This window comes from Herpailurus yagouaroundi, unplaced genomic scaffold, assembly GCF_014898765.1.
Source record: "Herpailurus yagouaroundi ecotype Mexico unplaced genomic scaffold, PumYag 142, whole genome shotgun sequence".
Taxonomy (NCBI): Eukaryota; Metazoa; Chordata; class Mammalia; order Carnivora; family Felidae; genus Herpailurus; species Herpailurus yagouaroundi.
In genome coordinates, this window is record NW_024412397.1 from 39,657,277 (window position 1) to 39,682,740 (window position 25,464).

General features: G+C 43.5%; 1 protein-coding gene across 4 annotated transcripts in view; it reads right to left on the reverse strand.

Annotated features, from left to right (window-relative positions):
• Positions 1-205: 205 nt before the first annotated feature.
• Positions 206-25,464, reverse strand: part of ASXL3 (ASXL transcriptional regulator 3) — a 157,039-nt gene continuing 131,780 nt past the window's right edge. For all 4 annotated transcript variants that reach the window (XM_040479133.1, XM_040479131.1, XM_040479134.1 and 1 more), the window contains 4 exons: positions 16,495-16,591; positions 14,300-14,405; positions 7,295-9,236; positions 206-4,500 (listed from right to left, as the gene is read on the reverse strand). In XM_040479133.1, the coding sequence (XP_040335067.1) occupies positions 796-4,500; positions 7,295-9,236; positions 14,300-14,405; positions 16,495-16,591 (5,850 nt within the window). In that variant the 3' untranslated portion in view covers positions 206-795. The remainder of the gene's footprint in view (positions 4,501-7,294; positions 9,237-14,299; positions 14,406-16,494; positions 16,592-25,464) is intronic.

The following is a 25,464-nucleotide window of genomic DNA, read 5'->3' on the forward strand; positions in this document are numbered from 1 at the left end:
CTATGGCCCTCTGCTGGTCAACTCATCTGACGGTATCAGGTGTCAAAGGGCTCGAACCAGATTACCGGGCATGAGGCCCACACTGCGACTTCAGGTAGAAGACACATTTCACTACAATGTGTGCACAAGGTCCAAGGCAGAGCCAGACGTTCTGCCAGGTTCTGAAAAGAGTGACAAGGGAGGGAAGAGAATAAGGACAGTGGAGTTCATGAATGGCATACCTCCTTTAATGTATCTTTTGAGATAGGAGCAAATACAAGGAATCGTACATTTAAATAAGATTCCCCTTTCCAAATACGGTTGCATCACTGTGGTAAAGGTAGGTCCAGAAGAGTCAACTGTGAAAGCCTTTGTTGCAATGGTTAATCTACAAGAAAATGAATCACCAACCACCTTAAATCACTTTTTCCGTTCTCTTTCTACATCTGCATTTCTGGTTAGCAGTAAGTAATTAAAAATGTCCTTTTCCTATCTACACCTGGATTAAAAATAATAATAATAATAATAATAATAATAATAACGAATGGGGTAGTGACCTGTATACACGTGGACAGAAATTTTCCAAAGCTGGGAATGGCAACTTAATCTGTAAAAGACATGCTGATGAGCCACTCTGCTGGGACGTGACCTCCCCTTTCTGGGAAATGCAAGTAAATAATCCCAGAGAGAAAAGATAATCTGTTCCAAAGTAAAATAAATTATCACGATATAAACCACTGAGTTACTCAATTTGTTGCTGCTGACGCCGTTTGGCTTTTCCGTGTTGAAAAGGGATACTGCATCTTTCACCAGCTCTTACCGCACAACCAGGCAAGCCACACAGAGTTTGGAGGGACCTATGCAGTCGTCGTGGCAGAAGGCCCCACAGCCTTTGCACACGATCATGGCTTTCAGCCGGCAAGAGCATTTCAGTTCCAACTCATCCGCGTTGCTGCTGTCGGCAAAGTTCTGCACGGGCATCTGAGCGTTCTGACCAGGCAGGCCCGTGGCAGGACTGGAGCCGCTTCCCAAAATCCCAATGGACTTTTCAATTGCAGATGCCGCCCTTTTGAAGCTCGTGCTACCAAAGTGTATTGTTGGATAATTTCCACAGAGCTGCTGTTGTTGCTGCACCTGCATTTTCTGAGCAGCTAATTGGGTAAAAGGCTTTTGTGGCTCAGAAAGCAAATAGGAAGAGAAATCTGCATTTTTTAGCGCAAATGCTTTTAACTGTTCTTTCATTTCATTCTGGTCATAGGAAACTTGTTTCATGCCCAGTTCACAGCTGCTGCTTAAACCTTCCTCAAAAGAAAGAGGTTCCGATTTTATATTGCTACATATGCCCGTGGACTGTGGCCAACTAAGTCGCTTAGTGGTTTCCATGGCAACCGGCGGTTGCTTCGGATCGGAGGGGACTTCTGCATTCGGAAGAGGTGGAGGTAGCGGAGGTGGCGGTGGGGGAGGCGGGGGCAAAGCCAAGGGTGGGGGGGGCGGCGGGGGCGGGGGATGCACCAGTGCTTTGTTCGGCATGGAGTGCGCGGCCCCTCCCACGTCATCGCCTTCTTTAATGGGCACGTTGGGGGATATCATGTTGGCTAACCTCAGCTGGTGAGGTGCTGAAGAAAGGCCAACCTCTCCCAACCCCTTTTGTTCGAGATGCCTATTGAAGGCGAACGCGTTACAGCCCACTGGGGTCTTGGCAGAGGCCTGTAATAGCGCGGCGCTGGGGACGGGGCCCCGGGCAGCCATGGGCATTTGGTAAAACTGCTGCCGGTGTGCGATGCCAGCCTCGGGGTGGAAGCTGCCATTCTTATCGACGTGAAATAGGTTCTGCTGGAAGCTACACGAGGGGAGCAGCCGCTTTTGCTGTTTGACCTCAGGGCTGTGAACAATTCTGTTCTGCATGGAGTGCTTGTTCAGCCACTCTTGCTTAAAAGGCTGGCCGTGTCCTATCTGGTTCATGCCCGAATTGATGACACAAGGCACCCCTTTAACATCTGGCTCCACCAACAACTTCCCTGGCTCACATTTAACTTGCGTATGTTCCCCCACAGTCCTGGCGACTCTCTTTTTGGGGTGATTTTCTCGCTTTCTCATTTGCAGCGGTGCAAGGGTCCCTGCCAGGTAGCCCTTCCCGTCTGGATTTGGAGAGCTGGACGGCATTTCTACAATGTTCCTCTCTGGTGCCGTTTTACCCGCTGAGGTAGTTTGAAGAGGCAGAGGAAGTCTGTTGATTTCGAGCTTGGCTCCCAATCGGGGCTGAGGCAACACTTTTTCCAAAGGCAGGTTGCCCTGGAGCAACTGTGTCACCAGTGGATTGTTAGCCTCCACGGATGAGAGACGGCAGCCGGAGCTCCCTGCGCTGGGGACTCTTTTCAGGGGGTCCACAGCCAAGGAGATCGCCTCTTCCATGGGGCCGGAAGTGGAGGCCTTCACGTTTTGTGCCTGCGGCACACCAGGGGCGACCTCTGCGGCCGGAGGAGGCAGCTCGGGGCCGGGGAAGTCTTCGGTGTCCATTCTAAAGCCCTTGTCCACTTCATGAGGTTCAGACTTCACCGGGAGAGGGACATTTGTCATGAGATTCCTGGGGTGAAGTTCTGACATGTGTGAGTAGCCAGCGTGTTCGCTTTTGATAGGCTTTGGACAGCTCTGCTCCAGGTAGTCTTTCTGTTTACTTGAACCAGAGTGACTAACCAGAGGCTGCCCTGGGCCCCTCATCCCCTCCTCAGTCCAGCAAATCCGGTTGCCTGGGTTGTACTGATTGCTACAGGTGGTGTCTGTTTCACTCTGGAAAGTGGCTGGGCCCCGTGCCTGCTCAGCAAAGCTATTACTAGGAGCAGTCGCCTCATTTAACTTATCTGGAACAACAAGGGGTCCTTCTCGGAGACCTGAACAGGCTGCCTGCATCGGTTTACAGTCTTGCTTTGCCGCGGGAGCAGCAAGGAAACTGGAAGTGTGATCTACGCCTTCGTTTGCAACTGGCTCAGGCCTGCTGATGACAGATACCTGAGGACATGCCACGGGCTGGACGGAGGCTTCTGTCCTCACTGACCTGCCCTGGAGGTCCAAGCTGGCTTCCGCGCTGTCGACGGAGACGGTCAGAGACAACGTGGAGGTCAGCGTGGTGCTGTGGTCAACGATGACTTTACATGGAATCGATCTGTTTATGGCTGCTGGTGCAAAGCCCCCCGGAGGCTGCTGAGGTTTCCCAGAACTGTCTGCCCTGTTTCGAAGCCCTGAATTTTTGTCCAAGCTTTCGGCGCTCAACTTGGGAGGACTCTCGTAAGAGTTTATTGTTAGCATGCTTCCAGTAAACATTGCGACATGTGGCCGTGCAGCCAGAGCGTCTGTGACTGCTACCGACTCCCTGCAGCCGAGGGTGGCTCTCACAGTGGTACCCAAGGGTCCGGGGGCCTGTTCTTCACTCCCAGGCATGGCTATCTTCTCAGAAGGGTATCTGCTATTAACTCCCGCTGGGGGAATCAAGACAGAGCTAGTGGAGAGATGGCTGGGCAAGTTATTCCCGATGGAGGGAGTTGGCACAGAGGTGTACTGACTGGAGACTAAGTTACTAGCACTGCTGCTGGACAGTGGCGCCGGCTTGTCATCCATGGGGCTCGATCCACGGCAGCCCTCTGTCGTGAGGGGGATAGGAGTGCTTTCGATGCATTTTGGTATGATGGCTATGCACGGAGTGTCGGTTCCCTGGATGGTTTTTAACATGCTTCTATTACAAGCAGAAATCGTAGTGTTTGCACTGTCCACAGACATTAGAACGGAGGATTTATCAACAGAACTCACAAAGGGATGTTCTTTAACTGCTCCCGACATAGCAGTGCTGCAAACAGACACGGGGACAGAATTTTTATTAAAAAGCATGGGCACACTGCTATTTTCAGAAGAGGTAGATGAAACAATTTTCTCAGATAAATGCGACAAAGGTACATTTTCGTCAGAGCTATGCACAGATAAGTCAGTGGCAGTTTCTGGAAGTTTAGCTGGGTTAAGAGACTGCTGCAATACAGTGCTGGTCTCCCGGAGGTGCGCGGACTTGTTGCTAGGAGATCTGCAGTTTGGATTGACAATAATCACGCCAGTAGACCCTTCGATTTTTGTTTCAGGGGCAGAAGAGACTTCTAAGCTGGGAGGCCCATCCTTTGAGCCGAGCACAGGCAACCGGGACTCTTTAGTGTTCTGGAAGAGGTGGGCTCGGGCTTGATGCTTTGCAAAGAGCTTCGCCTTTGTCTGCTCTTTGATGTGTGCCAGGGTTCTCGCCTTTCCACCCTCTCCTGGGCTCCCCATGGCTCCGGAGACGATGCTGGCCGCGGCGGCCACAGCAGCGGCTGCCGCGGCCTCTCGCTGGGCCCTTGCCTGCTGGGCCCGGGCCTTGATATCTGCAAGGGTCCTGGCTCCTGTGTTCCTCCCACCGCCGACCGACGTGCTAGGGGATGCGCGAGACTCTGGTTTGGAGACTGGCTGGCTCTTGATAATAAAAGGTGGCCCAATTTTGGAAAGCTGGATCTACGGGAAGGGGAGAATGGAAAGATAAAGCGCTTGGTACAGGATCACAGAGGAGGCATGAGGAATGTGATAACGCAAGAGGAAAGAGGAGCTGCATTCTCTCTTAATGTGGCACCAACTACACCTAAATCCCCGAATGGGCCTTCAGGGTATAAAGCAACAAGAAATGTAGCATGAACGTGAAATTAAAATTTCTAATCTCTGTTTTTCATCTACAGAAACATCAACCGGTGACTTCATTTGGTATGGAAATGAAACATCTTCTTAATGCCTCATATAAATGGAAACAAAATCCATGCTTCTTAAAATGAGGTTAGCTAAAAAAGACAGAGATATTTAGCTTTTAAATTATCTTCCTTGCTGGCATAGCAAACTGGGACCTTAACTCTACATGAGTTGTCCTCTTAATGTGACACAGAGAAAAAAGCCCTTAGCCAAGAGGTCAGCAGACTAGAATTTTCATCCTGGCTTCACGCAAAGGAAATCCGTGATCTTAGGCAACTCACCGTGTACCTCAGTTTCTCCAAGGACCTCCCTGAACCAGAGACCCTGTGGTTTTTAGGTACTCCCACTCCACCTAGCATGCCGCCTCATACATGTGTAATAAGCACACAATAAGAGTTTGCAAACTCACTTGTAAAATGAGACTAGTTATTTCTGGTCTATTTCCTTCACAGGGCTCTTAGAAAGATGGAATGAGACTATCTGTGTGAGTGCTCTGCTTTCCAGAGGGATTTGAAAGCATTATGGTTTCATGAAAGCAAGGGTGACTCTGGTTTTCTGCCTCTAAAAGGAACTATGGGTTGGGCAGTTTCTTCTGATACTGGTAATCCTCAATTTGCTGAATTCCATAAATATCCCAACCCACAGTGACCACCTCCTCATGCTAATGAAAGAGACTCAGTCATCACCAAATTCACGAGGCACAAGGCCCAACACCCAACATCCCATAGTAATGGCTGGGATGCCCCAGTCACTAAAAACCTCCTTAGAGTCACAGATTTGTAGAGCTAGAAGGGTTCTAGTTAAGGCACCTCATTGTACAGTTGAAAAAACTGAGCCCGTGGAGGCTGCCCTGGGGTCATATAACTAGTGAGTGACAGTGAGAGTCTTCGGGCTCCCCATTCAGGGCTGTTGACAGTACTGTGCTTCCCTTGGTTTTGTCTCTCTGGACAAAGCTTTTCCTAGAACACTTATCTCTCTTCTTAACACATGTGTATTTACACTATAAACCCCTGACACTTACTAGAGGATCCTTTCGGTCTCCAATTATGCTTTGGAACTTTGGTAGAAGAAATTATCTTACTGAGCTACTTATTTCTCATTTTCCAGCTCGCGAGGTCTCTCTTCTAATCCAAAGGCTCCAAAGCGGGGGGGGAATGAATTTAGAGAGGAGATTTTGTTTTTTACTTTTAAATATTTCCTTCATTTAAACAAAACAAAACAAAACAAAACAATTAAGCCTGGATATACTGAAGAGCTCAAGGTTGAACAAACATCAAATACGGTATCTATCTTTACATAAAGTATATATTACATTGAAAACAAGCTTTTCACAAGAAAAATTAGCCTGCTATGTTTAAAAATATTTCCTATGAAAAGTTTGCTTATATTTTTTCCCACTGCTTCAGAAATTAAAATGCACAGTAGAGTTTTAATTGCAGCTTAATGTTCATCTTTCACATCTCTAGAACCTTATTTAATAGGTGTTACTTTATTAAATAGAATAACTACAGCTACTCTCTTCGAAGTCAGCCTTATGGATATCATGAGTCACATACAAAAAATAGATGTCAGGTTAGAGCAAAATAAAGACAAAGAGATTAAAAGAAACAAATCTAGAATAGGTTTATAATTCTAGACCAAACCTATGGTGCAATAATCCATTTTATTGTAAGACAATATAAATGGGCTGAGATGAAAGCACCAAATAAATATAGATTATATTGGGTAAGATTTTTTTTTTATTATTATTAAACAGAGTGTTTCTTTTGAATTAACCTCAATTTTCAGTTTACTTAGGCAGAGTCAATTTATATAAAAGGCTTGTTTTCTCACCTTTAATTCCTACCTGGGATCAAAAGAAAATATATAAATAGGAATGCCTGACTACAGGCTTTATTATTTGTAAAGTTAAATACTTCTTTACTCTCTTGAAAATATAAATAAATAAATAAATAAATAAATAAATAGGATCTGTATACCTCTACATCTACAGCATTTTCTCTCAGGGTGTGTTAAGCAATTTCACTGAGTTATTGAAGAAATATTTAATGAGGTTCTTCCATATGTCAGGTCCTTTCTGCTAGGCAATGGTGGTGGTCAATGTTTGCTGGAAAATAAACCGATTACCTATACCTTCACCTCCTTAGTGCACGCCTCTGACTTTTGACTACTTTCCCTAGTCCTACTGGACTTTTCTAGGACACTGAAGTATTTTTCAACTTGCCCCAACTGTATGTAGGTCTCTGTCCTATGCCTTGGAGTCTCCGAAAGACCCTGTATCTCATGGCCTATAGGTTCCTCCAGGCCCTGTTCTCCCTCCTCATTTCTTTTTCCTTAAATGCTGAGGTCTAAGTACATATATGTGTGTATCTAAAATTATCTTATGAGCTCAGTGCACAGCCTTAAAAAAGATCATTTAATATTAGACTGGTGTTGGAGTATTAGACTGTAAACTGCTACAGAAAACCTGGAGGGAAGAAAACCTTATTTAAAATTAGAAAACTAAGCATCTAAATAGGAAAAGCCTATCTATGGAATTGTCTTCATTGTTATTATTATTATTCCATACCTTGAGAGGTGGAACCCTGGGCTCCTCTCTGGGGGGCTGCTCTTTCTCAGGGGGGCTGCTGGACGATACGTTCCGCACTGACTGATCATCTTCTATCCTAGCCCTCTTTTCCTTACAGATTCCAAAACTGTGCTGCTCTGCTGTTTTCCTCTTTGATATCTCGGATTCTCTACTTTCATTTCTTATCCCGTCGGGTGACTTGGAAGGCTCGGACAACTTGGAAGAATGCAAGGTCTCCAATCGGTTCTGTGAGCTTCCTTGCTTATGGGTTTTATTTCTAGAGCCTTCTGAAAAGGAAGCCTTATCCACTGATGAGACATACTGTTTGTCCTGTAATTTAGCTGATGGAAGCTCGTTTCCCTTACTCTCTGTCTCTTCAGAAAACACCGGTAACTCCAATGGTGAAGATGCCCCTTTCTTCTCTGTTCTTTGCAGGACATTATGATTTTTAACTTTTATCATTTCTATAGAAGGAAGTTCTGGAATCGAAGCAGGATAGGGCTTCTCAGTTTCAACGTGTGATTTACAAGGCTGCTGACTCAGAGTCTTACTGTGCAATTCTTCAGATGGAAATGCTTCAGGAGAAACGGAAGAACCCATATTGACGGGTTCAGGAGTATTTGATAGAGTCCTCTGTTGAGAGAGAAGGCTCTCGCCCAGGGGCTTGGCAGGGGCAGAGCCTTCATCTTTTTGTGGGGAGAGTGGTTCTTCAGAGATGGAAGGGGACTTTCTTTGCTGATGCAGCATTCTGTCATTCATGGAAGAATTAGAGATTGGAGATGTTTCTGAAGGAAGAGGCAAACTGGATATAAAAGTGGTCTCAGATGTGAGAAGCATGGAAGACACTGAAGACGTTTCTGAGGTCAAAGGTAAATCCGACATGGGTGACGTTTCTGATGTTAAAGGTAAATTTGATACCGGGGATGCTTCGGATGTTAACGGTAAATTGGACATGAGAGATGCCTCTGATATCTCAGGTGAAGTGGATACTGGAGATATTTCTGACATCAAAGATGCATGAAGGTTTTCATCAGGGGGGTTTCTCTGGTTGTATTTGTCTGCATTTTCAGTGCTGGACACCTCAGAACAAAACGTTGTCTCAAGGGAGGCTGGAGTACATGATTCTTCTGAAGTGGATTGGGTTTCCCCTCCTGGGGATGTCAGGCTGGTACAGGCTCCCTCTGGGCTCTCGGAAGAGAAGGAAGTTTCAGAGATGCAAGCATTTTCAGAAAGCTGTTCATCGGGCTCACTCTGTAACTCCATATCTATGGCAATTCCTTCACTGGGAAATTGGCCTTCTAAAGAAGACGACCCTGTCTTTATTTTTGGAGTATTGGTCTCTACTGCAGCTTCTGGCTCCTTATGTTCTGCGTCACTGACATGAGTCACAGATGAAGTGGAAGGAACGAGAGAATCACAGACCTCTAGTTGATCAATAACAACCGACATTTCTTCCTGGGGAGATTCTGATTTCTCTTCCACTTTAACTTCAATATGAGGCAAAGTTTCTAAAACATCATTCATCATAACACAGGATTCCAAGTTATCTTCAGGAGGTGCTACCTGGGGCTCTTCGTGAGAGTTGGCTGGACTTTCAGACCCCTCAGAAAATTCAGGTATCGTCTTATGATTTTCATCCTGACATTCGCAGATACTAGTCTCTACCTCTTCAGCAATTTCCTCCTGAATCACAGATTCTTCAGGGATTAAGATATCTTCTGATTCCGATTCTGCCATTATGTCTTTACCTACATCTACCATAGCACAGAATTCCGGCTCTGGTGAAGTTGGACTTTTCATGCTTTTTGGCTGTTGCTCTTCCAAGGGAGTCTGTGCAGAAAGACCTGGGAGGCCAGTGGGTCCACATGAAGAACTACTTTCAGCACCATCATTGTTTGGTCCAGAAGTAAGCTTTATTGAGTCCTCTCTTGACATGCCCAACCTGAACAGAAATTAGAAATATTAAATTACTGCCCAACCACAAAACACGAAAGGGACAACTTGGAGATATGTATAGAGTATTCAACGGAAGTAAATGAATCAAATTGATTTTATAATCACTAAATGATATGCTTCATTTATGTAAACTGGTTTATGATGACTTAGTTTTTCTACTGCTTTTATAATCGTAACTAAAATAAACTCTCCTTCTGGTTAAGAAATGTATTATGCATTTTTATATTTATTTACCTATTTATCTACCAACTTATTTATTTTTGGTATAGATTTTTATTCTGTAAGTAAGGAGATATGAACTTTGCCAAGTGTTGGTAAAAGGAATAAAAAAAAAATAATGTACTACAAAAGATTAGAAAATATTGGACAGAAAAGCAAAAAAATGTATAAGATCTAAAATTAAAAAAAAATTTTAACATTTATTTATTATTGAGAAACAGAGAGAGACAGAACATGAGCATGGGAGGGGCAGAGAGAAGGGGAGAAAGAATCCAAAGCAGGCTCCAGGCTCTGAGCTGTCTGCACAGAGCCCGATGAAGGGCTCAAACTCACAAACTGTGAGATCATGACCTGAGCCGAAGTTGGACACTTGACCAATGAGCCACCCAGGCACTCCAGATCTAATTTTTTTCTTATCAGAAAGTAGCAATTCTAATCGAAAGCAGCACAGTCTTCAAAGGATGCAACATAAGCAAATAAGATCAATGGAAGATGGGTATGGTGTAAAATCTTGAAATTGAAATGATTTCCAAAGATTAACTTCTCTTAAACCAATGTAAGAGGTGTTACCTTATTTTAGCCTCTAAGTGTCTAACTTAAAAATAATATGGGGGGGGGGGGGGCACCTGGGTGGCTCAGTCGGTTGAATGTCCGACTTCGGCTCAGGTCATGATCTCACAATCTGTGAGTTCGAGCCCCACGTCAGGCTCTGTGCTAACAGCTCAGAGCCTGGAACCTGATTTGGATTCTGTGTCTCCCTCTCTCTCTGCCCCTCCCAGGCTCGTGCCCTGTCTCTCTCTCTCTGTCAAAAATAAACAAACATTAAAAAAAATATGGAAATTTCACTAAAATATAACAAACATATCTGGGGCCGACAAAGTTGATTCTACTAGGTTACATTTGTATGAGGCAATTTTGTATGATGCAAAATTCTTTCATGTGATCACTTTCTGTAAAGATATTCCAGAGAAGATAGCAAAGAGTATCAAGAAAAAATCCAATCTGATATTCATGTCATAAGGAAAGTTCATCAGAGTTACAAAGATATTGTAAATCACTATTTCCTGTCATACTAAGTCATACTAAGTATACCATACTCAGTTATACTAAGTATACCATACTCAGTTATACTAAGTTAATGCACTAAGTTACGATGTCAGCCTCACATGGTAGAGAAATATGCTGTTCTAAATGAAGTTAAATTAGAGTACAGAAAATTATAAAGATAAGCAGAAGACAGAACACTTCTCTCTTCTGGGGAAAACATATTTGAGCGAAGAAATACAGCTATAATGGTATCGAGACAGGAATATACCTCAGGGAAATCTTCTTCAACTGCTTACCAAAATCCTCAAAATGAAAGGGAAATAAAGTTGAATACATTTTTTGGGGTGTCACTGCCTTCTTTACTAAAATTCAGAAGGTCTTAAAAGAAGACAGAAGATAGTACCCTCAAAGTTAGTCTCTTTTCTTTCAGCTTTCCCTGAGATGGGTTCAAAGTAAGCTATAATTTATAACTATCCTACACTGAGAGGAACAGAACAACTACATTACAGATAAATGTAAAGCAGAATAATCAACTAGAAATAAGGTCCCTTGGGGCTAGGCCAAGCATCGATAGTAGGTTAGGTGTAGAATATACAGTATCCATCCACTGGCAGCCAAATTTCTGCTAGTTGGTTGATAAGGATATAATACATGTATTAACTTGTATTAAATATAGTTAATATTAGTAAATATCATATATGTATATAATATATGCATATGTATATATGGAAAACAGCACCGTACAAAATATGCCTATGTCAACATTTTATTATTTTCTCGAAAAAAATAGATTTAAGATGGTACAAGGCATAGCAGGTTGATCTTCACAGTACAGCACATAACACCACAAAGGAAAACACTGACGTCCAGAAATATAGACTGCAAATCAACAGACCGATGCCCGTAATTCTGACTTAGCATATATACGGCTGATCTCTAACTAAAGAAATTACAGAACAGTACTCTGTTATAAGGAGAGTAAGTCAGTAAGAAACAAAATAAACAGCTCAAAGAGCTGAAAACCAAAGTAGACAAATCTTAACCAGAGGGGAGTTTGGACGGCAACGTTCCTGGGAACACTTAAAGCAGGGAAAAGGCACAGGTCAACCGAAAATTATCTGACACTAGGAGAAATAATCCCTCACATACTGGGGGAGTGTAGGTAATCTAGAAGTGACCAAATTACAAGGGCAGTCAATGAAATGTCCAAAATACACCTGTTAATCCAATGCGTAATCAAAGATAGAAAAAGACAAGGAAGAAGTTCAGTGACGTAAGCGGACAGAAACTCTATGGATGAACGACAGCAAGAAAAGGGTCAAATAAAAGAGCTGTTTGCATTCAGAACTCCGGGATGATGACAGGGACCCACGCTTACTTACAGTATTGTAGCTGTCACTCCCCAGGGCACATGCATGAGAGTCTGAAAGCCCCCCAAATTTTATGTAAAAAATATATATGTGTGTGAATTTTTCTGAGAAGGAATTGCAGCATTAAGACACTGAGCAAATTACTGAACCACACTGTGTAAACCTGGGAAAATTAGTTTCATTGCATCTCAATTTCCTAAACCCATTTTTAACGTAAGAATAATAATGGTATCCACCTTATAGGACTGTTGGGTGGGTTAAGCGACATATTCCCTGAAAAGCTGTTAGAAACGTATCAGAGCCCAGCATGCTCAAGGACGACCCGGATGAAGGAGAGCTCTCTGTAACACATGGTGCCTCGGGTACAGGCTGCCTGAGGGCAGAGCCTAGGCAGCCCTACAAACGTCCGCACCTCAGTGTCTGGCACAGATGAGATGTTGGAACAATTTTTGCTGCATTCAAAAAAAGAAAAAAAAAAAGAGGCCCCGACACTCAGCAACAACTAAGGACCAGTGCTTTGGAGGTAACTGGCTCGGTTATCTTTTGCCAGCACTGGAAAGGGTGCTTTCAACATTTCCTTTGTCGACAAAAGGTGAGGAAGCCTCCTGAGTGGTCTTCAGGGTCATCCTCCAGGGTGCTTAATCCCGCTCGGCACCAGCATGACCTGGAGAGCGCCTAAAGATGCATATTCCTGGGCTCAACTCCCGGAGACTCCCAATCGTTATGTCTGGCATGGGTCCTGGAAAACTGTATCTATTTTTAAAAGCCCCAACGAGAGGGTGCCTGGGTGGTTCAGTCAGTTACGCGTCCAACTCTTGATTCTGGCTCAGGTCACGATCTCACGGTGTGAGATCCAAACCCACTCCATGCTGATGGCAGGGAGCCTGCTTGAGATGCTCCCCTTCTCGCCCCTCCTATGTGCTCTCTCTGTCCCCCTCTCAAAATAAACATAACATGACACAACACGGCACAGCACAGGACAACACAACACAACGTAACATCTCCAATGAGGACTTTGATGCAGCCAAGCTTGAGCAACATGCTGGTGACAAAATATGAAGGCATAGAAGTAGTCTGCTGCATTTTTAATTTTTGAGAAAACACATGAATTATCTCCTGTTAGTTCTGTTTAAATATGTATATGTGTCCATGGTTCTAGGAGAGCAAGTGAACACAAGCCTTCCTCCTTGAGGGTACTGCTAGTTAGGACACTCCACCAATGCTAGCCTCCTCTGAGTAAGCAGGCTGTTAATCATAGGATTCCTTTTCTTTTTTTTTTAAATGTTTTTTTTTTTTTTAACGTTTATTTATTTTTGAGACAGAGAGAGAGACAGAGCATGAACGGGGGAGGAGCCAAGAGAGGGGGAGACACAGAATCGGAAGCAGGCTCCAAGCTCTGAGCCATCAGCCCAGAGCCCGACGCGGGGCTCGAACTCACGGACCGCGAGATCGCGAGATTGCGACCTGAGCTGAAGTCGGACGCTTAACCGACTGAGCCACCCAGGCGCCCCATGGGATTCCTTTTCAAGAAGAGCACTCAGACGAGCCTCTTGACATCGTTCTCCCTGTTTACAGGGGGAAGTTTATGAAATTAGATCAAATGGTATGGATTTTGTTACTTGCCACCACCTCAGTATCATTTACACAAAACGACAACTCTTAAGCATTAATTGTGCATATGGGAGTTCAAGCACAAATTCCTTTCTAAGGAGGATTTAAGGTCACTGTCCACTGTCAGCTCCTAAATCCTTCCTCCTCCCTTAGGGACCCTATGGTCTCGGAGGCTCTAATTCTCCTCCAGTAAGATATGTCCCTTCTAAATGTGAGGCAGAGGTGAAGCTACTTTCAATTTAATTCAGTCACTACCACACTTCCATGTGGCTTATTTTAAAAAGAAATGCACACACAGAAAAATAATAAACTAAAAGCTGATTACACTGAAAAAGGAAGATGGACAGAGTGAAGAGTAATACCTCAGGCTGTCCCCCAGAACAAGGACTAAACACGTGTATATGCACAGTCAACATTTTAGGAAAAAATGTGAGAATCGAATGTGTCTAAAACTATTTATGTCTGAAGTATCTGTTAATGAATACGCTTGGATTAAAAACAGGAGATTTTTACTAAAATCTAGTTAAGAAAGCCATAACGGACTTCTATCAGATTTCATGTGCAATTTTCAGTCCGAAATGAATTTTCATGGACAGGTTATAAACCCTTGAAAATGCATTTTTTAAAACTTTAAGTGCTGATACGCTGCTATAATTTTACCTGCGATTTCTTACACTGAGGGACTATTGCCTTTTATGGCAGCCTTATTAAGCTTTACAGCTTTTCGTGTGCCATGTGAAGCAGAGAATTACACTTTCATTTCCTTCAGAGAGAAATGAGAAAAAAATGCTCTCGTACTTACTTTTCTCCATAAAACCTTTCAAAGAATTTTTCTTTCCAAGGTTCTGTTTTCTTTTCCTTCTCAATTTCTTGCCTTATCCGCAACTGCATTTCTGGAGTAAACTCTCCTAGAAAGAAAATGTTTATGTATGGAGTAAGAGTGGCCATAACTTCTGCCAATTAATAAAGAAAACACGTAATTAATTTGAGTAAACTTTTATGGATGTTGAAAAGTAAAAGGCTGAGTACTGATAATATTTCTACAGCTCCTCTTTTTATGAACATCGCTCAAATAGTCATTTAGCCCTAGATGAACTTTAAAACCCTCAGCAAATATACTGTATGGTAGGGGCTGCGGATGAAATAGCGTATATTCAGTGCCCTTAATGAAATCAGTCTGGTGGGAGAAAAGGCACACAAATTGACTATAATATAATGTCGAAAGCCCTGTACGGGCCATAAGAATAAAGGTAGAAGAAAAGGCACTTAATTCTGCCTGAATCGATTAGGGAAGACCACATACAGGAAATGGCTCTTGAGTTTAGCTTCTGAAGGATGACCAAGCTTTTATAAAGTAATTAACTCGCAAGGCACAGAGATATGAACATGTGTATTTATGTTCTTTTGAGTGGCCAATTGTAAGCAGAATGTAGGAGTAGGAGGAAATGAAATGGGAAAGGTAGGCTGAGGCCAATTAGCAAATACATGGTTTAAAGAGAGTTCCAGGGGCGCCTGGGTGGCTCAGACAGTCGAGCATCTGACTTGGCTCAGGTCATGATCTCACAGCTTGTGAGTTTGAGCCCCGCATTAGGCTCTGTGCTGACAGCTCAGAGCCTGGAGCCTGCTTCAGATTCTGTGTCTCCCTCTCTGCCCTTCCCCTGCTCATACTCTGTGTCTCTCTAAACATTAAAAAAGTTGAAAATAAATAAATCGAGTTCTACATTTTCCCTACAAGTGACAGAGGGAGGCCCTGATGGCATTCACTCGGGGAGAAATACGGCCAAATAAGTGGCTTAGAGACAAGATGAAGACACAAGAGAACTCCAGCCAGGAGGCTGTCGAACAGCACAGAGGAGAGGCAGAGAGGACAGTCAGGCCAGCGGCTGTGGGAATGCTCAAGGGGATTCAGATTCACAACACAATTAACAGTTCATGACCAAGTCAGCCTGGGGAGAAGAAGAGGACCAAAGAGATCATCAAGTTTCAAAGTGAGGAGCTCTGAGGACAGTGGTGACATTAGTAGAGATGGGGAACAAAAGGGACAGCAGATGGTAAAGGGAGGATGGTGAGGTTAATATTGGCATTATGGTTTTAAGGTGCATGCTATCCGCTAGGGTGATCCAGCAGGCATGTGGAATAGAACGCAGGATTAGGAAAGAGGAGCCAAAGCCAGCAGGTTTTTGGCATATATGGGCCATACACCATGGTGGGGAAGGAGGCTGGTTGGCAGATGTGCACAGCCCCAAGAGAAAACACCAGAGAAGAAAATGGCAGAGACATCAACATGCACCATCAGACGGAAGAGCACAGCTCCCGTAGGAGGCTGAGGGATGGCTTTCAGCCATGTGGCCGCAGGAAACAATTTAAAATATATTATGAACATCTCAGGTACATGGTTTCAACTTGGATGAGGTTTAAAAAAAAGAGAGAGAGAGATTGCAGAAGGAACGTGAAATGTCAAGACTAAGAAGAGGACACTGCCTTTGCCATTATAAAGCCCTTAGTATTCTCCAGGAGGGATTATTTCGGTTGCCACACCCACCTAGAACAATGTGAGCAGTTTAGGGAGTAGAAATGTGGAAGCACTGGTTATTTTGAGTCTTTCAAGGAGCTTAATGACTAACAGAAGAATAAGGTGAAGCAGTGGTTTTAGGGGAAGAGAGTATTAAACGAAGATTCTTTAGGTTCTAGGACATTAAGAGAATACATAATGCCTCAAACAAGCGATTAAAATTCCCATTCCAAAGAGAGTCGAGCTACATCAAAAATTGTTGTCCTGTTCCAGGTAACCTCACGTTTCCTTCAAAAACATCAGACATCAAAAATGCCAAGTATAACAAAGAATTAGTGAAGCCATTTGGAACAGATCAGGAGTTTTTACTAAATTCAAGTTTACTTCAGGGGGAGAAAAAGGCTCGGAAATCAGAGAAAGGCGTGAAGCTCGGTACAGTGTGTGTACTCAAACATGTCAAATAATAATGGAAAAGAGAAATTTACCTTCTGCCAGTCGCTGTTTCCATCCTTGTGCTGCATATGCAAAGAATTCATTATTCAGAGCTGAAGAACTGAGGCGTAAAATTCCATCACTTCCCATCTAGGAAATAAGCCGAAGAAAACAAGACGCCATCAAGAATAACTCAAAACAAAAGTACATAGGAAAGAAGAGAAAACTGAGGGTGGGGCATGAGAGAAATAGCGGGGAGTAGAAGGGAGGACAGGAACCTTGCAGAAGGTGAATCTCCTGGTAGGAAAAGTGCACTCTACATCGACTATTATATTGACAAAAATACATGAAGTTAAAGGAACTCTTTATAAGGCATTTCCATCACAGGTCGTGAGTATAACCACCGATCCCGATGTGTGGGATTTCATCAAAAACAGTTTTATACCTTTTATCATTTCAATATGCCTTAAATGGTACCACATTAAAAACCAACATGTTTATACCTTTAGACTGTGTTTATAAATTAAGTTTTCTAAAATCTGTGGAGGCTAAAGAAATCCAATCTGGTCACTTGGACTCTTTTGCCGGCTGAGGTTTAGACAACAAAAAGTTCTAAAACATTAAAACAAATACACCCACACTGTCAGATATACCCCGCCCCTCTCTTCTCTCCAACTGGGAAGCACACACAAAAAAACAGATAAATAGTAAAGTGTAAAACAGGGGCAACTTTATGCTACTAACCTTTTTCCTCAAACATACTCCTTCTTTTAAAATTCACATGTAGAAGGGATTCAGATAAGCATCATCAAACTGGATGCTTTTACCTTTCCAATTATTTACTGCACCTTCCGTGTGCATGTAGTCTGCTTGCTGACACAGAGAATGAAAGAATCGGCCATTGCCCTTGGCTGGCCGCCCAAGTGGTTGAGGAGTAAAGATGGAACAGTGTTAACCATTAGGTGGGTGGGAATTAAGAAGGGCAGACAATAAAAGCTGAGGGATGACATCTAGGTGGACAAGAATGGTTAGGAAGAATGTGATGCCAGAGGCAAAACCGGTGCAGAGTCTTGCAAGATAGGATCTGAACAGAATGGTTTCAGAAACAAAGCACGTAGTGTTACTGTCACCGTGACCAACAGCTAGCTCTACTGCAGAGGCAGGACATCACGGACAACCGTAACGGGACCACGTAAGAAGGTGCGAGGTGCTTCAGCCTGCTGGTCAAAGGCCTGGCAAACTGTAGCTCCAATTCGATGTTCAAAGATTTCCTCTTATGGCCATAGACACACTTCATGTGTAGTAAGCCCCAATTGTCACTGCCACCTGAAAGCGTGCCCAGAGATTTCTCATCCCCATGTTTGTTTGTTCGTGGCCTTTTCCACACTCCATGTTCACCCCTGAAATACCACCCCTTTTTAAAAATTTCACTCAAATGACACCTTCATGAATGTGTCAGCTGAAGCATCATTCAGGAGCAAAGCAGAACACTGAATCTCAAAGTAAATATTATATCACTACTCTAAATTGGATAACAGTAGATCGAATTCAGAAGAGAGACACTGTGAATAAACATGAGGGATGTTGAATGCTGCCATCACGACATCCACAGGGAACCGCAGAGCTGACATTCTGAGTTTCTTCATCTAAGAAGATACTGATAACCATGCTAAATATATTCAATACACTTCACAAATCTCAGGGAAGACTCCATTCATTCATTGAACTATTGTTTACTCACTCACAGCTCCTTTAGCCTTTGTCAACAGACGCTTATTAAGCCACTCACGTGAACCCATGTACCTGGCTCTTGTATACAGTGGCAGCAGAGAAAAAGCCCCCGCCCGTGTGTCGAATATGTTCTACATATAGCAGATACTTCGGGTCCCCGTGTATCTCTTCCACCTGCCTGAGTTCAGCGTGGCTGTAATATAGTACATCACCAAGCCAGCATCCCACCTCAGTGTCCTCCCACAGCCCCAAGATCCGAATGGGTAAGTTACCCAGCCTCCCCATCTTCTGACTGGACAATTCTAGGACTCCGGCTTCTGGAATGCCGTATATATGCACTGAACTGATGGATAGCGTTTGGTCGTGTGCTCTCAGCAGCTGGACTACGTGGGCCTGGGAACCAGGCACAAGACTGTGCCAAACCCTGTAAAATTAAAGTCCGTGCCCTCGGGGGAGAATCATTTCTACTATGTCAGGGTTTCTCAGCCTTAGGCACTACCATCACTTAGGTCTGGAGACTCCTTTATTGTGGTAGCTGCCCTGCATGTTATAGGCTGGTGAACAGCATCCCTGGCCTCTACCCACCAGATACCAGTAGCAATTGTGACAAGTTTAAGTGTCTTCCAACATTACCAAACGTCCCTCAGAGGCAAACTCATCCCCAGGTAAGAATCATCGCCCTATTGGACACGGGCTCCACTTGAGCCAACTCTGCCTGGTTACTTTGTGTCTCTCAGGTGTCAGCGGGCAAGGGGAGGACTTACTGGACAGGTGGGATAATCAGCCCTAACCATCACGAGGGGGACTGCTGCCATAGTGTGGGGGCGGAGAGAAGGATGTGGGGGGGGAATGCTGGAGATTCCCTGGGACATATGTTGGCACTTCTGTGTCTGGTGGTAACAGTGAATGTGGATTATAGCAAGGACAGTCAGAATAGGAAAGGCAGCCAAGGGCTCAGACTCCTCAAGGATGGCAGTTGGGGCCACTGAGCCAGGCAAACTAGCAGAATTACTGGCCGAGTGTAAGGAAATTCAGAAATGGGTGTCAGAGAAGGGAAATGATAAGCTTCAGTTACAGCCTTAAGACCAGCTTGAGACCAGTGGAGCCTGCAGCCGGTCCACTAACCCTCTGGTCAAAAGTCTTGGTCTGCCCCCGCTCCCCGCCCCCACGCCAAAGTATGAGCAGCCACTAATTAAAGTGACAGAGTGAACTTAACATGAACCACAACAAGGTCTGAGTGGTGCAGAGGTAGACCAGACGGGACATTTGTGATTCCACATCTAGCCTACAGGAATACAGAATATCTGGGGCAACAAAGTGCACTTGCCCGGCTCATGCCTACAAAACTCTAGGACTTTCTCGGCAGATGCAGATACAACCTGGAAATGCAAATCCTGGTCCTTGGGGCAACTCCCAATCTATGAGAGACGAGGGTTTGTCATGGTGAAAGGTCCTGCTTTCCTGCAGTGCTGGGACAGTTTTGGGACTCGTTCTACACATTTTCCTAGAAAGTCCTCCAGAGAACCGAGACCTGGTTATCTGGAGGGTTTTTCCTCTCCTTGTCTTCGCATCATCTAATCCCTGGCTTCTGCTTCCAAACTGACTATACTTAAGTTCTTATTCCAGGCTCCACTTTTGGAGGGAAGGGGCAGGGGAGGATCCTAAGTAAGACTGAATCCGAGGGGTTTGGGCTTTATCCTCTATGTGGAAATGGTCCAGTGAATGTACCATATAAGGTAAGCCTGAGCCTTGAGGCAGGGGTTGAATCAGCACGGTGCCTCAGGCTAGTGGCCTCCAGATCCAAGTTAGCCCCTTGACATACCCCTGTATATTAATTGCCTTTTTGGTGTGTGCCACAACGGGACAAAGGTCTAAAGCACTGTTCTAGGTAACGAGAACTACCATTAAAAAGGTCTAAGCCTAGGAAAAGCCCCCAAAGATTTGTGCTTAAAATGATAATTCTGTTACCTTTAAAAAGGATGAAATGGAGAGGAATGTAGAGATGCAAAGGCATCGCTAGAAGGTAATGGAATCCTTGCATAAAAGATAATAAAAGAAAGGCAAATGTGAGGTATTCAGGACTGCTTGTAGGGCTTCAGGACTGAGCAGGTAAAGGCAGCAGATGCCAAACGGGGTCAGTATGCTTCCTGGAAATGGGGTGGATGAAACGGCAGCTAAGCTTCAGAACAAGTCTTCAGGCAGCGCTATGAAAGAGGTCTGGCAGAGCCCAAAGGATGAAGAGAAAGTCCATCAGAATGATACCTCTAAGAATCCTGAAATGTTCTGTGAATATTGACTCTGAATGTCTGTGCATGGTTTGGGAGCCTTGAGAAAAAACTTCACTTAGGAAGACTAAAAGGGAAGAGGTTTTCTTATTGTGCAGATTTTAAATAGGACTAGTAGGTGGAAGGCAAGTCCCCTGAAGAGGTAAAGAAATTTACTTGCTATGAAGTGCATTTATAGAAGGTACAATGAATAGGTTCGAATTTTTCTAAATTTGAAGACATGCATGGTGCCTCATCACCTTCTATAGTCCATGCAATGCCTAGGTTGCCTAGATGGAAGGTACTCAAATAAATGTTTATTGCTCCCCTTGCTTTGTGTAATGAAAGATTTAAAATTTAACTCTGGTAGCTGATATGCAGGATTTTAGTTGTGTGTATTTCCCAGGCCAAGGGCATGATTAGTTATTAATTGAAATTTCGGCATAATTTTAAGACACAAAGAAATACCAGATCGAGATTAGCTCTGACAGAGTCTCAAGATTTGAGCGCATGAGGATGCGAGGCAGTGTGAAATAAACACATTCAAAAATATGGAAGCCAGCCCTGAAGGAAAATGTTTTTCTTTTAAAACAGAAAAATAATATTAACTGCCAGACTTGCAGCCTGTATGAGACAGCGCAATTAAACACTAGGGCTAAATTGGACCCAGGAAATACAAGCCAATAAAACTTTTAAAATACACTATTAATTTTCTGGCCTTTAAGAAATACTGTCCAAAAGACATAACGTTTTAATGAGCTGGAACAATAAACATTTCTGAAAGGTTTACTTATTTATTTATTGCTGAGCTATAAATTCTTGTTTTTCGGAATACCCACACTAGAAATGCTCATTCTAAAATCTCCCTCAACCCTCTCATAATGAAGTGTCTAACTAAGCTGTTGATAAATTATGCTTCCTTTTTAATTAGGAGGGGAAAAAAAACTTTGAACATTTTAGGTTACAGAGGAAAATAAATATTAGTAAAGGGAAATGCATTCATGCAGAGATCGTTTCACAAAGGTTTAAACTTCTTATTGGTGAGTGTATCATTTGCCTTTGATATTGATTTTAACAACACCCATTTTATGGGGTGGATGTCAGTGGAATCCAGAGGGTTAAAATGCCAATGCTACTTGCACACTATCCAGTTTCTGAAGTTTGACAAATTTTAATTCTGTACATGGATACATCTATGTTTAATGATAATCCTTTAAATGTCTAATACATTCTTCATCACTTTTTTCTTATTTTAGGTTTCTTGTAAGTGATTCAGAATGCATGATATGTGGGCTGCAAAGTGGAACAGTGAGAGATGTGTCGGGAGAGTTAGAAAATAGCCAGACAATAATGGGACACCGAGATATACTAAGCAATGTGGATTTCATTCTACAGACAATGGGTGGCCATTCAAAGTGAAGCCACATCATGCTGAGTGCACCCAGGTAAGCAGGCTGCTGATTGAGATGGGGTGTTCAGGATGGGCCTCTCAAATGCTCACGATTGGTACGGGATGTTCACAGAGGCACCTGGAAGCAGCAAGGAAGCAGTCACGTAGCCAGGTGGGGAAGAGTGTGCTAAGTGAACGGGCCCAGAGACCTGGAAACATGCTGGGAAGTAGAGGGACAGGAGCCGCGTGGACAGAAACACGCTGGGCATCAGACCCAGCGTACTGACTGGCGTTTCCCCAACGTGAGCTGGAAAGCCTTGGAGGGATTCTGGTCTGAGGAGTGGGAAGTTCTGGCATTTCAAAAGGACAGCTCTACTGCTGTGTTCAAAAAAGACTTTAGGGGCGCCTGGGTGGCGCAGTCGGTTAAGCGTCCGACTTCAGCCAGGTCACGATCTCGCGGTCCGTGAGTTCGAGCCCCGCGTTGGGCTCTGGGCTGATGGCTCAGAGCCTGGAGCCTGCTTCCGATTCTGTGTCTCCCTCTCTCTTTGCCCCTCCCCCGTTCATGCTCTGTCTCTCTCTGTCCCAAAAATAAAAATAAATGTTGAAAAAAAAATTAAAAAAAAAAAAAAAAGACTTTAGAGTAGTGCCATCCAACAGCAATAAAAATGTCAGCCACATGTGTGATTTCAATTTTCTAGTAACCACACTGAAACAATAAAAAGAAACGTGAAATTAATTCTCATACCACCTTTTATTCAACCCAAACTATCCAAAATGTTACTGTTTCAATTTATAATCAGTATGAATTCTGATATTTTTCATTGTTTTTGTATAATAATTCTTCAATATCAAGTGTATATTTTAAAACACCTCAGGCCAGGGGCGCCTGGGTGGCTCAGTCGGTTAAGCGGCCGACTTCGGCTCAGGTCATGATCTTGCGGTCCGTGAGTTCGAGCCCCGCGTCGGGCTCTGTGCTGACCGCTCAGAGCCTGGAGCCTGTTTCCGATTCTGTGTCTCCCTCTCTCTGACCCTCCCCCGTTCATGCTCTGTCTCTCTCTGTCTCAAAAATAAATAAACGTTAAAAAAAAAATAAAAAATAATAATAAAATAAAACACCTCAGTCCAGATCGGCCATATTTCTGTTGCTCATCAGCCACTGGTGGCTGCTGGCAGCTACTGTATGGGACAACACAGTTTTAGACGATAGAGGCTTCTCAAGACACACGTATGTAGTTACTGTGATAATCCAGAAAAAGATGACAGTAGCTTGCACTAGGGTGGCAACAGGAGAAATGATGAGAAATGCTTGAGTATGATTATATCCTGACTCAGGATCAACTCAGTTTCAACTCAGGTTGAACCCACAGAAGTTGATGATGGATTGGATGTGTGGTAGGAGGGAAAGAGAACAGGCAAGGATGCCAACAAAGACTTTTTCTTTGACTTTGTCAATTACGATTATGAAATTTTCTATTCACTGAAAGGAAGAAGACAGGGGAGCCTGGGTTGCTCAGTCGGTTGAGCTTCCAACTTCGGCTCAGGTCACGACCTCACGGTCTGTGAGTTCAAGCCCCGCGTCGGGCTCCGTGCTGACACCTCAGAGCATGGAGCCTGCTCCGGATTCTGTGTGTCCCTCCCTCACTCACATTGTCTCTTTCTCAAAAATAAACATTAAAAAAAGAGAGAGAGAGAAGAAAATGGGAGGAGGTTTGGTTTTAAACCAATTAAGGCTGAGATGCTGATTACAATTCCAAGCAGATACCTCCGATCTATCATTCTGCATACAGTGTAGGGGATGCCCTGAACATAGGCAAGTTTAGGGACAGGGACTCCTCTGTCAAGAATCATCAAGAGAATGCCAAGGTATAAATGATGAACTCTTAAGACTGTCAGGGAATGGGGGTGCCTGGGTGGCTCAGTCGGTTGAGCTTCCGACTTCGGCTCAGGTCATGACCTCACGGTCTGTGAGTTCAAGCCCCGTGTCGGGCTCTGTGCTGACAGCTCAGAGCCTGGAGCCTGCTTCAGACTCTGTGTCTCCCTCTCTCTCTGACCCTCCCCCATCCATGTTCTGTATCTCTCTGTCTCAAAAATAAAATAAAACATTTAAAAAAAATTAAAAAAAAAAAAAAAGACTGTCAGGGAATGGAAGTAAAGAGAAGGGACCTATTCAAGAAAAAGGTATAGGGACCAGACTAATGGAGCTGAGTGCATATGCAGTGGGTGGTAAATGAGACAAAGGTGTAAATGAGGAGTTCCAGGCATAAGGCCTGGATGATCTCGTGGATGGTGGTAGCAGAAATCAGGACAGGAAAAGGCACATGGAAGAGCAGTATTCTGGACAAAGAAATGACGGGTTTTGCTCTGGATATGCTGATATAAGGATATCTTGAAGGCATCCGAGTAAAGGTACCTAATCAATAACCAAGACTTGGAGAAAGAAGCTCAATGGCAAGGGATGAATCAAACAAAGAAAACTAAGGATTCTTAGCAAAGAACGTGCATTTGAAAACATGGATATGGATGAGGCCATGCAAGAAGAATTTACCAAAAGAAAGAAAAAAAGGAAAAAAAAAAGATGACTTTAAAGCAGAGACCTAGGAACACTAATCTAGAAGAAATGGGCAGAAAACATAGATCTTGCTACGAAAGCTGAGCAAAAGCTGTCGGGGGAGGAGGAAAATCAGAACAAGGGGCAGAGAGGCAAGGGAAGAAAGTGATCTGTACTGTGCGTGTGCTAGTATTTACCAAGCCGTGTAGAATTATTTAGGTCAACAGTATGTGCAGCAGACTATAGAAGTTGCTGTGTCCAATAAAAAATTCCACAGAGTCTTTAGAGCAAAGACAAGCCAGGTAGAGGGAGACCAAACAGAAGACAAACGCCAACAGCCGAAGAGTGATGAACAGACGAAGTATATAAGTTGTCATCACTGATCCCCTTATACCTGATCAAGCACCCAGGGCTCTTGTACTATGTATCCAGTAAGAATTAAAGTCAGTGTATTCATGGTCTCTAAAGGGTAATTTTTCATTTTTTACCTTATCATCTAATAGGATTCAGGTGGCTCAGGAGACTCCAAATGCTCAAGGTTTATCCATAAGGGAAGATGTAATTCTTATGCATGAAGTTAGACATAAAAATGAAAGAAGGTTGCCGAGAGAGAGTGTCAGTAAGGGGAAGAAGACCAACGACAGACTAAGGACAATTTGGCCAGTAACTTTGGAATGCTATTTCCAAAACTGCATTAAGATAATATTCCCCAAACTGTATTTTGCAAAATAGGAATTTTAATAGGTAATTTTAATTCTAATGGGTAATCCATCTAAAAGGAAATGGATTCTGCCATCCAACAAATATGGCTTGTATTTACTAAATGTGATTAAATAGTTTTCTTTACCAAAAGTATTTTCTAATATACTATAATTTATTTTAAACACCCAAGAATATATCTATCATGCAGTCTTTCCCCAGTTTTTTAACCCTGTAATCCTCTGACAGAACAATGATCAATATCTCATGGAACAAGTATTCTCCAGAACATAATTTGGGAAATGATGCATTAGGAGTTGTAAGTCAGTCAGGAGCAATCAAATGAAATAAACCTAAGCGCAATGAATTTACACAGAATAGATACTAAATC